This window comes from Anabrus simplex, chromosome 1 (genome assembly GCF_040414725.1).
Source record: "Anabrus simplex isolate iqAnaSimp1 chromosome 1, ASM4041472v1, whole genome shotgun sequence".
Classification (NCBI taxonomy): Eukaryota; Metazoa; Arthropoda; class Insecta; order Orthoptera; family Tettigoniidae; genus Anabrus; species Anabrus simplex.
Window position 1 is genome coordinate 1,219,191,054 of NC_090265.1, and position 12,740 is coordinate 1,219,203,793.

The 12,740-nt window shown below is 39.2% G+C and overlaps 1 protein-coding gene across 6 annotated transcripts in view; it reads left to right on the forward strand.

The window, feature by feature from the left end:
• Positions 1 to 12,740, forward strand: part of Atpalpha (sodium/potassium-transporting ATPase subunit alpha) — a 324,453-nt gene that overhangs the window by 264,745 nt on the left and 46,968 nt on the right. For all 6 annotated transcript variants that reach the window (XM_067137567.2, XM_067137569.2, XM_067137570.2 and 3 more), the window contains one exon: positions 834 to 1,008. In XM_067137567.2, the coding sequence (XP_066993668.2) occupies positions 834 to 1,008 (175 nt within the window). The remainder of the gene's footprint in view (positions 1 to 833; positions 1,009 to 12,740) is intronic.

A 12,740-nucleotide genomic window follows, 5' to 3' on the forward strand; every position in this document is an offset into this window, starting at 1 on the left:
AGATTCTCCTGATAAGCGTGTAGCTTAGACAAGTCTAGAATTAGTGTGAACATTTCAGTGCCTGGGGAACTGATTGCACTAGCTCATTAGTTTGCTTTATTCCGTAGTGGATGAGCAAAGTAGCTGGACTCGGTTGTTTTTGTTGCATTCTTCCATATCTCCATGGTGCAACACGCTCAGTAGAAGGACAGACTGAGGATGGTTGCAAGCAAATTGCTTGATGTTTCTGTCTTGTTCTGTACTCTGTTGGGGTATTATTACTTGAATGTGGTTCATGGCAGATTCCAGAATAGTAAAATCCCTGGGCCTTTTGGACTAAACACAGGTAAATGATGCGAGTTTTCACTATGACAGAGGATTCCGTAAGTACACAATTACGTTTTATGTCTTATTGTTCTTATGCTTGCCTGCTTTTGCTGCCAGTTGGCAATTACTGGTAAAAGAAAAGGAAATCTGACCATAAACTTTTATGTTCATTTCTCTGCTTTTTGATATATGCTTACACTTGTATTTTATTGTGCACATTTATAGCTAAACAAACTAACACAGTAACAAAATTTTGAAAACAGCTTTAATTCTTGTTGAATATTAAATATTTGATAGCATAGTTTGAATTATTGAAAACACTTTTAATTATCATGAAACTACTAGATCAGAAAGTAAAGAAAAAGTTACCATCCTGTATTTAGAATCTCTTTGCCTACATATGAAGTACACTTTAGTCACATTTTTTGAATGGAGCATGAAAATGAACTTAATTCCACACACTTAGTTACTAAACATTGAATTGCTTTTAAAAACACTATGCTAATTGACTGTTGGATATTACACAGGCTCATTTCTATGGCTTATGGCCAGATTGGTATGATCCAGGCTGCAGCAGGCTTTTTTGTCTATTTCGTCATTATGGCTGAAAATGGTTTCCTGCCTCCTGACTTATTTGGCATCCGTAAACAATGGGACTCGAAAGCTGTCAACGATCTGTCCGATTCATATGGTCAGGAATGGGTATGTAGCATTTGCTTTATAAGTAAATTTTTTATAATACCTGGTTGGGGCAGTACTTGTTAGTTGCCACTCTATTCTGGACTTTTTATCTATGTCAGCATTTGTCTAGAAAGTGAAATTATATGGATAATAATTTTCTATTTGGCACACGATACTTATCTCAAAAGTTGTTACTCTTACATCATAACAGATGTATTCTATTCAAACATCACAGCCTTCCAGAAGTATGTGGTTTATACACAAACAGAGAAGTTCTATTTTTAATATACTTAGAGTAGTAGAACATCTTGTGTTGTCAAAATCTTACTATCTTCAGAACTCTGAATAAGTCATTCTGGCCATGTACTGTTATCGAGAGAGGCACTTGCTTTCTTCGCACCTAGTTGCAGAATCAAATTTCAGCACAGTTGGTTGGTATGTTACAATGTTTAAGTGTGAGAGACTTGTAATGATACACTGGCACCTTAGAGATCCCTTTTACAGGCCAAATTTCTCTCTTCATTATCTCCTAAATTTTTAACTGGAATTAATTCATATCCTTGTCTTAAATTGTAGGTTTAAAAGTTCTATGAAGTTCGCATCACGAGTATGTCATATACTGTACTGTAATTATTGAAATACTGTATTTACTCGCATATGAGACCCCCCTCCCTTTTTTCTTTTTTTTCTTTTTTCACTTTTACAGCCAAAAAATGTAAGGTTGGGGGGGGGGGGGGGTCCAATGTGCAATAACCTCAAATTTTGTGCAGTGAACACAAGAGCTATAAATTGTACATGTAAACATTCTACACTATTCTTTAACAAACTTATGAATGTATTTGAGTTATACTGGCTATTTTCGTTGGAAGGCAGTATTTCTAAATGTAAAAGGACAAATGATGAACACTACTTTTAGGCCTACATATAAAGTAAATATAGTTAGTTTTAGTTACCGGTACTCGTATCACGTCTTTCGTTTCATTCCATTAATTCCTCTGGTGAGGTTGATGTCGGGAAGGGCATACGGGCATAAAAACTCACTACGAAGATTCGTCTGACTTCATCCTCGACCCCGTAGAGAAAAGGAATAAGGGTATCGCATTATCATATTATGGCCAGTCATTTGTCTCTTTTGTCAGTTGAACAGTATGCCTACCACACAGTAGGCCTAAACCTGATTAAACGTGATCACTGCTACCGGCGTGTCATCATTCCACTGCCATCTCGTCAGCCATGCACTGCAATCGAGAGCATTCGAAGTCCCGTCTTTTTGAACCTTTTAAAAATTGTTTTGTTCCTGACCACAGAGTCCAAAAAGTGTGAATTTATTTCCAAATGATTTCCAGAGATAGTCTCTGATATTCCCAGTTGATGCATGAGTAGCAGAAGCCACTCCTTCCGAATAAAGCCGTGCTGTAAAAAGCGCGCCAAACCACCAGCTGATAACTAACGTATGTTACTAGTTGTACTGCGAAAGGTAATACGTAGTGACTGGCAGGCAGCATTCTTCGGATAACTGCAGCTGTTGAAAGCCAGACCCTAGTTCTGTACATTTACCACATCTGGATTTACCTAAACAGCTGTAAATGAGAAGAGAGACCACATTGTTTAGGTTATGCATGCTATCGCCTGGATAGTGTCAAAAGTTTCATGACAGAAAGAATAAAAATAAATAGCAGGAAAGCTTGCTGCATTTATAGGTGGTAATGCGTTTTATTATCATAATGTTTATTTCGTACATTCGTTGTCTCCATTTTTTATTAACCCATATGCTAATATGTTTTGTTTGGAGTCTCTGAAAATCGTTAAAAGTGGAGACATAAAATTATTATTTGTTAGGTACATTGGCGAATAAAACAATCGTTATCATTGGATAGTTTTTATCACGTTTTAAATTGACTTCTCTCCAAAAAATACCTAGGCCTATATTGGCCTGAGTTACGAGATATTAAAGAATCACTTTGTAAATGATCTTGCCTGCTATATTACTAGCAACAACCGTGAATGTTTCTCAAATAAAGTAAACTTGTTTCCTCATCCTGAGGTTATGCAGCTCTTCTTAGACATACCCCCAGTGGAGGGGAGTTACAGGTACCATTTTTACTGCATATCATTCCTGCCATTCTCTGGCAGTATGGCACCGGAAATCGATCTCAGACTCCCGAGAATGGCAGCTAATTGTGCTAACCATTATGTTGGCGGACATTCTTAACTACAAAACAGACATGTAGCATGACTGATGCATGCTTGCATTGCACGAGTCAGACACAAAACTATTTACCTATTTGTGCAACGTCATCACAGCTGCAGTAGGCCTACGCTACGGAGGCGGATATTTAACTACGAAACACAAATGTACTGCATGATTTCGACGCGTGTTTTCATTGCATGGGTTATGCTGACTAAATTATTCACAAATTTGTGCAATGCCATCAGAGTTGCAATAAGACTTGTACCCACTTCGAAGCAGAATCGTTGTTCTTCTCTGACGAATTATGTTGGACGGGAGTGTGTCTTGTATGTGAGATTTTAGTTCATTTCATTTTCTTCATCTTGAAAAGCTAGGGAGGGTCTAATATGTGAAGGGGTCTAGACACAAGTAAATATTTTTCTATTTTCAGGAATAAGATTAATGCCAGATAATTTCAGAAATATAAATTAACAATGCAGTTTGTACATGTGGTTCTTTTAATAGATCATGTTTGCAATATTATTAATCAACATTGTTGGTTTTGCACCCACTTTTAAAAGAGTTGTCTAAAATAGCGTTTCTTTTACTAATGACTGTGCAAAGTGTCGTGTAAACAATTCTTAAATGTCCATAGATTTCAATTTTAGTTTTATGTGGATTATTGTTCACTTCTGTTATAAATTTGACTTAGTCGTCCAACGTATACCTTTTTCCTCTTTCTTTTCTCCTTGGCTGACTGACAGCAATGTACAACTTCTACTGACAGAACCACAGTTTATATTGCACATTATGGCAAATATCAGTTGTTGGCATTATTTTAATGTGTCTCGTTTAAATAACCTGCTAACAGTTAAAACGGAAGAGTGTTCTATGTCCCAAACACGTGTCTCATAATCTTTCTACTGCAGCCGTATGCTGCACGGTCGCTTCCCACGACCGTCACTATACCACGTCAAAGCACCCCTCTGATATCTGCAGCTAAAGTCCTGCCACCAACAGTGCCGGCTCTAATGGTTGCATTTCTATCTCACCTGTATTTCAGTAATATCATGAAATTCATTCTTCTACGGCATTATTTGAACTCTGTTACATGCAAATGAACTGTATTCCACTAACAGCTCCTGGCTCATAATCTTTCTCTTTCAGTTAAAAACCACGCGTTCACTTCCCATGACCTTCATTATAGTAATCGCCACGTAAGGCCATACACTAAAAGGTAAATATTGCCGCTCGGGTCTCCTTTTTTTTTTTTTTTTTTTTTTTTTTTAAGGCTCATCACTGCTGCCAACATGATTAGTTACATATTAAAATCACTAGACGTAACTTTAACAAACTAACCTCAATGTATAAGCATCGATAATGATCAATCCCTTACTCCAGTAAATGATAAATGTTAAGATTAAATAAATCAAGATATTCATAATTAAACTCGTTTCCATGCTCAATGAGGAATTAAGGAAATAAACACACTTTCTCACTCTCACTCAAATTGTTACACATTTCTACCTTTATTTTGATATACGCATTACTATAACCATATTCTTGAAAAGAGGCTTGTCTTAAACGATGCAATTTATTTAATAAGTCTTTGCAGTTTGTTTTTTAAAAGTTCCAGAAATTATTTAGTGCCTTTCCTTTCTTTTGAGCGAACGTTTCTTTCTCTCTTCAATAACCAGTAAAGGAGAGAGATTATTGGGCATATTTTTAGTTTACAGGCTGGTTATATCTTCAAGCTTATCCAGGAAACATATACTGTAGGAGAACTAATGTGCTAAGCTATGTGAACGGAAATTAGGTCAGTTTTAAAGCTCACTGCGGAACTGAGAATAATAATGTTATTAGTTCTACTAACTATTTCTATGGTTTTCATAAACGTCCCTCAAGAGTTCTTTTACATACCGGTAGGTCTACAGACATGAGACTGGTGTATTTGAGTATCTTCAAATACCGCCGGACTTGAACCCATCAACCTGAACTAGTCATACATTCTCTCCTTCACTCGCTTAAATTTAAACATTTTCTGCCTTTATTTTGATGTACACATTACAGTAACTGTATTAAGGGGGAGGGGGTGGGGGGAGTGGTCTAGATTATATGTTATTTGCACTTTCCATAAGTTCAAGGACTTACCACGTAGGACTTATCTTTCTTTCCTTTTGCTTGGGTGTTGTTTTATTCTTCTTTCTTCAGTAAGCAGTAAGAGATGGGGAGCCATTTTAAACATATTTTTAGCTTGCAAGTTGATGTATCTCAAGCTTACCACATTAGGCAAACACAGGAAATGTACAGGGGCACTAATGAGTTAAACAACATTAGCAGATTTTTATATATATTGGCTTAAATCACACTGATTGACGACAGGTTGTAAGGCAAGAATGGGATAGGAAAGAGGGCTAGGACTTCAATTACACGGTTTGGATTTCTACCATAGGGCGACCCACTTACCTGTATATCGATCTTCAGTTCTTCAATTACACATATATGTAAGAACATTATGTACCTTAATTAAAGATTTTTCCCTAGTCTGTAGTCTGATTGGTGCAGGTTTAACAAATCTGATGATGATGCTTGTTTAAAGGGGCCTAACATCTAGGTCATCAGCCCCTAATGGTACGAAATGAGACAAAATGTTATGACAATTTAAAAGTTCAAAATCATCCACTGACCAAAATAAAAAACATGATGATGAGGAATGAATGGATGGATATGAATTTAAAACAATCAGTGGATCCGACCCAGAAACTATCATAAATAACAGTATTACTGACCAAGGGACTGCTTCTAAAGCACAATCCTGAATCAAGGATGCTTGTTGTCTAAAGGGGTCCAAAATCCTTGTCTGCAGCCCCTCATAATGGTAATTATCGCTAATGAAGTAGAACCATGGTATTTGTCATGTGGTACTAATCAAAAGTAGTGTAGACTCACGGTGTTCCACAAATTATGGTACTACTCACAAGTATTGTACTTCGCACAGGTAACACAGACCTATGGTGTTTCTCACATAATGGTGCCACTCATAGGCAACGCAAAACCACGGTGTTCCTCACCTGGGTGTACAGTACTAATCATGGGTGCTGGTATTCCCATGGTGTTCCTCATATAGTGGATACTAATCACAGGCGACGCAGACCCACGGTGTCGCTGATGTGGTACTAATCCCAGGTAATGCCCAGACCCATGGTGTTTCTCACAATGATACTAATCAAGGGTACCATGCAGACTCACCTTATGTTGCTGCTAATTACAAACCTATGTGTACCTAACATAGTGGTACTACAAGAACAACAACAAACTATGGTTCCCATTTGTTGCTGCCGAACAAATGGCATAGGTGAACAAAAAGAACCTTGGACGAACATACTTTCTACAAACTACCAACCTAACGATTCATCCAAAGATGAAGAGATCCAATTGTTGCTTTGTACAGTTTGTAAATTGTTACAAAAATGAAATGTATTCATGTAACAAATTTTGGTTTTTGATTTAAGTTGGACTTTTATATAATTTTTTGTACATATCACCTAAAGTAAGGCCCTGACTCAAACAAGACCTGCGTTTGACCTTAAGATTGACAATAGACTGAAGATGCCCAAAAAACAGGGTGAAACATGTACCTATGTAGTGTATACAAATCACTTAGAATTTAATCACCACAAATGGTGAATTGTATTGAATAGGTGGCTACAATAAATTTTATTCTATTAGAATCTTACTTATAGTGGTACTACTCACAATTAAAGGCAACCCATGGTGTTCCCCGCGTGATGGTACGAATCACAAGTAGTTTCATGATTCTAATACAATCATCCCTTGGTCGCCCTTTTTAGTCGCCTCTTACAACAGGCAGGGGATATTGCGGGTGTATTCATCTGTGTCCCTCACCCACAGGGGGTGTATAACAAATCTATTTGGGAAGAAATACTTTCATACTGTATCTATTCATCATAAAAAAGTCATGTTGTCATAGAATAACAATATGCAATGAAATAAAGCATAAGCATAATTTACTGTATTAAATATTAGTTTGTTTAGATTTTAAGGGATATGTAATAATAAAAGTATTCAATAAAAAATAAATATGAAGTAATTTACACATCAAGAGTAGGGGGTATGAATAAACAAACATAATAATAAACATGAATACTAGTATTTAAAAAGCAAAAAGCAGTCATCTCAGGTCTCCCAATGGTATCAGCACCTTGATGAAGGCAAAATACATTTTTCTGGGTGTTTTGGAGGCTTGTGTGTTCAAATGATCCTTAGAGCTATGCCGGCAAGAGCATATGCTCCTGGTAGGGCCACACAAGCCGGACAGGTCTAAGGTGATGATCCAGACTAAGTGATACCCTGGTCCTCCGGGTTGGGGGTTGGTGCTTGGGGCTAACAACTCCACCACCACAAAACTACACATTGTTCAGAAACCAAATCGAGATAACCGGACAGTCCCAAACTTACGACGACTAAAGCGTGCTAAATGGCAACGATACGGATCTAGAGGAACATGGAATGTGAGAAGTATCTTTCAGGCTGGAACTAGAAGAAGATTGGAGGAGGAATTACTTAAATATCTGACAGATGTGGCAGCATTACAGGAGATGATGGAAGACTATCGAGGTGGCAGACTACAGCACTACATTTTGTTCAATAGTGGGGAGGAAGAAAATATAATAGGAACAGGGTTTATGGTCAAGAAATCGATCAGTCATAATATGATTGAATATGAAGCAATAAGCCTCGGACTATGCCACTTAAGATTGAAAGGGAGATTTGCCAACATATCACTAATTAGTGTTCATGCCCCAACAGAGGATGCTGAAGAGGAAGAGAAAGAACAGTTCTGTGAAAAACTGGAGAAAGTATATGACAGGTTGTCCAAGTATGATAAAGTTGTCCTAGGGGATTACAGTGCCAAAGTAGGCAAAGAGAAAGAAAACCACCCAGTGGCAGGATATCACACTAGACACCAAGAATCCAATGAGAATGGATGGAAATTGATTGATTTTGCCTTTAGCAAGGAGCTGTGATTAAGAGCATATGTTTTCCCCATAAGGAGAACCATAGAGAGACATGGATATCACCAGATGGTCTGACAAAGAACCATATAGACCATGTGCTGATAGATGTGCAACATGCCCCCAATATTATGGATGTGAGAAGCATGCATGGTGAGACAGTGATTTGGATCACATACTAATGAGGATCAAGTTCCAAGAAAGACTGGCAATTAAACCCAGGGACAGAGCTGAGCAGAGCAGGGTTTGTAATGTAGAACTGTTGAGGGTTGAGAAGGAGGAAAAGTATAGAGACCGGTTGCAAAGAAAACTACAGATGGGTAGAAACGGGGATGTGGACATCAATACAATGTGGGAAGAAACAAAGCTAGCAATAAACGCAACAGCGCCGGAAGTACTTAGAGAGAGAAGGAAACAGAATAGAAATAAATGGTATGACGAAGTGGGTAAGAAGAAAAATCTGGCCCAACAAATTATGCTACAGAGACCCACTTGAAAATATATGGCAGTTTTTTAAAGAGAAATGGAGAATAGCAAAGACATTTCTAAGGAATAGAAGAAAGGGAGAGAGTGGGTGAAATGCAGAAGACTTTTGAAAACAAACAAGGTAGAAAATTCTTCCATGGAGTCGGTCAAGTAAAGAAGGGATATCAACCTAGAGTGAATATGCTTAAGGATGAGACATTGTTGGGAAAGAATGAATTCTGGAAAAATGGGCAAAACATTTCAAAACATTATTTTACTGTCAGATCAATAAACAAAAAAAGAGAAGGATCAGGTAATACGGAAACTTCAGAGAGAGATTAGGAGGGGGAATGTGGAGATGAGTGTGAGGGAGAATGGAGGTCAGGATGAAGACGATATGTGATCACCATTGGTTGAAGAAATAAGAGAAATTATAAAACAATTGAACAGTAAAGACCCAGGGAATGAATGACTACTACTACCACCACTACTAAAACTTTTTCATTCCTCCCCTGAAGCGGGAGGCGGATCTCTTAGATGGTAACGTCGTCTCTCAGGCCGGGAGATTTGTTACGGTGAAGGAGATGCACGGAGAAGGCGAGGGGTTGGTGGCCGTGGCCTATACGAGGAACTGTCCTGGCATTCGTCTTAGTGCAGGAGAATGGTAAGCCATTCTCAGGACAGCCGACGGTTGGGGCCAGCCATGAGATCCAGCAGTGTCCCGAATGCAGAGGCGTAGAGCCACAGTAGAGCCATAGCCACCCTTCCTCTGCTCGGTTGGCCGGTCGGAGTGCAGAGCTGTTGGACTACAGACCAGTCGTGGCCACTTGTGGGGCCGAACCCTACTCTGCTTCTACCCATCCCTTGTAGTAGTGCTGATTGCAAGTAAAGTCGACCCACAGTGTTCATCGCATAATGGTACTAATCACAGATGGTCTCACGGTTCCAGAAGTATCATCCCTTGGTCGCCCCTTTTATTTGGCTCTTACGGAAAGGCAGGGATACCGTGGTTGTATTCCTCACCTGTGTCCTGTGTCCCACATCTACAGGGGGTGTTCCTGGGATATTCAACTGGACATCTACATTTCCTGCATATGGATTGTTTAGCCAAACAAGTGCACTATATCTGCTGCCGAGTACACCAGGCTTAGAGAAGATCATCTAAGGGTGTCAGCAGAGGGTCCCCATGTTGTACCACACGGTTTGTGAATGATGATATTTCCAGTTTTTAGTTTGCCAGTTAGATGTTTCAGATGCTGCTTATAAGACAGAGTTCTGTCCAGGGTTATTCCCAGGAACTTCGGGGTCTGATTATTGCGGAGAATGCTATAGAGACCCACTCGAAATAATATGGCAATTTTAAAGAGAAACGGAGAATAGCATTGATAAGGAACAAGAAAAGAATAAAAGAAAGGATGAGAGTGGATGAAATGCATAAGAATTTTGAAAACAAGGTAGAAAATTCTTCCATGGGGTTGGATGAGTAAAGCAGGGATATCAGCCTACAGTGAATATGCTTAACCCTTTCCCGCCCTTAGCGCCCGACTCTTCACTTTGCCTTCTGGTCCTTAGCGCCTGCATTATCTGCACACTTACGCGAACTATGCGATAGTTGATAGTTAGTTGTCCATTTCGATTTCTTCGGCTTTGAAGTGTTTATGAGGCATTTATGAACACGCAGTATGATCTAAAAGGCTTAGGAAATGAAAGCAGAGCGATAATCTGTCTTGACATCGCCTAGGAAACGGTCTTGAACTTCCGCGAGCGCGGGACAGCTGTTTCGTTCGTAAACATGGCGAGATTGAATACTGCGGATATTGAAACTGAGCTGAATATAGGCGACGAAAGTGACACAGAATCGTTGAGTAGGGTTGGGAGTGAATTTTTAGTGAGGGAATAACGTATCAACTAAGATAATTTTAGTGATAACAATGATGTAAGTGAAAACAGATATCGAGAATTCGGACCAGATTGCGATGCCGCGGCATTTCAGTTAACACAAATATTTCGTTTCGTTACTCCGAATGATTATATGATTGATGTTGAACCTGTCCATAATTTTGAAAGAGTATTATGAGAAATATATTATTTTTGTCATGTGTTAGGAGGAGACAAACTATTCAATGAGATAGCCACTTGCATATACAGTGAAACTCTGTTAAGAAGTTTTTCAAGGGACTGCAAAAAAAAAAAAAAAAAAAAAACTTAAGCAGGAAACTTCTTAAAAGGGGTAATGCCCAAAAACTTATTCTGTACTTTGAAATACATGTGAAACACACAGCCAACAGATTTCCTTGTTTGTGAACAATACCGAAATAGGCCGATATATAAGAGCTGCTTACAGAAAGCCACAATATAAAAATTCGATTATCATGACAATATTTTTAGAGATAAAGTAAAATTATTGAACATACCATATTATAAATATATTTGATAAGAGAAGGGATCATATTAAGTTATATAAAAACGTTGCAAGGTTTGATTATTTTAGCAGGGAGAACCATGTCCTTCCACACTTCCCTTTCCTCCGAACTTACACTCTCTGTTTTGCAACAAATTGTTTTGTAAATGAAAACCAAAAACCCTATGGCACTACAGCCCTTGAAGGGCCTTGGCCTACCAAGTGACCGCTGCTCAGCCCGAAGGCCTGCAGATTACGAGGTGTCGTGTGGTCAGCACGACTAATCCTCTCGGCCGTTATTCTTGGCTTTCTAGACCGGGGCCGCTATCTCACCGTCAGATAGTTTCTCAATTCTAATCATGTAGGCTGAGTGCACCTCTAACCAGATCCAGGTAAAAATCCCAGACCTGGCCGGGAATCGAACCCGGGGCCTCCGTGTAAGAGGCAGGCACGCTACCCCTACACCACGGGGCCGACTTTGTAAACGATGCCGGCTCGATTTTTAAAGCGTTCCAGCCACCCACTCGACGCGGTAAAAGGTACCCTTAATTTGCATGAGGCTTTCTCCTGCACAATAGTCCCACTGAAAGGTATGTTTAAACTTCGCTGCTGTTTAAACCATATTAGCAGAACTTGTTCTATTTCATCATACTTTTCAGATTTAACTTCCTTACAATTTGCTGAAGTATTCCCTGCAGAAGCAGAGATCTCTTCTTTCTTCGCTATAATACCATTCAAAGTAGACGGCGGCATCCCCAGCTCCTTTGCCAAAGCAACACGAGAAAGTGTAGATGACTCCACTTTCCTTATAATCTCCACTTTGTCTTTTATTGTTACTGCCATTCGCTTGATCTCTTTCCTCTGAGTTGCGCTCATTTTCACTTTAAAAAAAAGCTTGTACGTTGATATTACAACTTCACCGACTCCTATTCATACTAATTACGACGCTACACTATGCTTGGCAATCCGTAGCTTAGGCTTACAAGAAGCAAAGACAAGACGTGTACTAGTTTGTTAGGATGTGCTTTCTATCTTCCTCACACCCCTGACACCTGCTTCAAGGATAACGGCAGCAAATGGGAAATCTAGCAACTTAGTCTTAGAGATTCTTAGAACCTAGGCCTAAATCGCCCCTGCATTCCTACTGGTTGTCACGGCAACAGGCGTAGTTTCTGGCTGTTTCACAAGTACCGCATGGCCAAGCCAGTATTGAGTTTATTTTCCCGCTTCAATCCTCTTCATGCTATAGGTACTGAAGAAAAGAAACACAGGTTCGAAGTTGCAGAAATTAGTGCATGGAAATGTATCTGGGGTATTACGTGGGAGAGATAAAGGTGCAGTAGCAATGCTAGCACATCTAAACGTAAACAGTTTCTTTCCCCGCGAGAATTTTATTTCATGTCCCCTCATCCTTGTGCTACGTTCTAACAATGCAATGTAATAATTACGAGTGACACGATAATACAATGTTTAGCTCGTATAAAGGTAAAATTAAAAATAACTTTCAATTTTATACCAACACGTGGTATTGCAATGCCTATGTGTGCCTCCCTCAACACCCAGTTGGCTATCAACATTCGTTCAACTTCGTAAACGATCGGGATCTTTCGGCCGGCTGTTTGGCGGCATGTGTATCAGCTGGCTGCTGGCAAATCAGCTGTTTCCTGCATACTGCATAGAG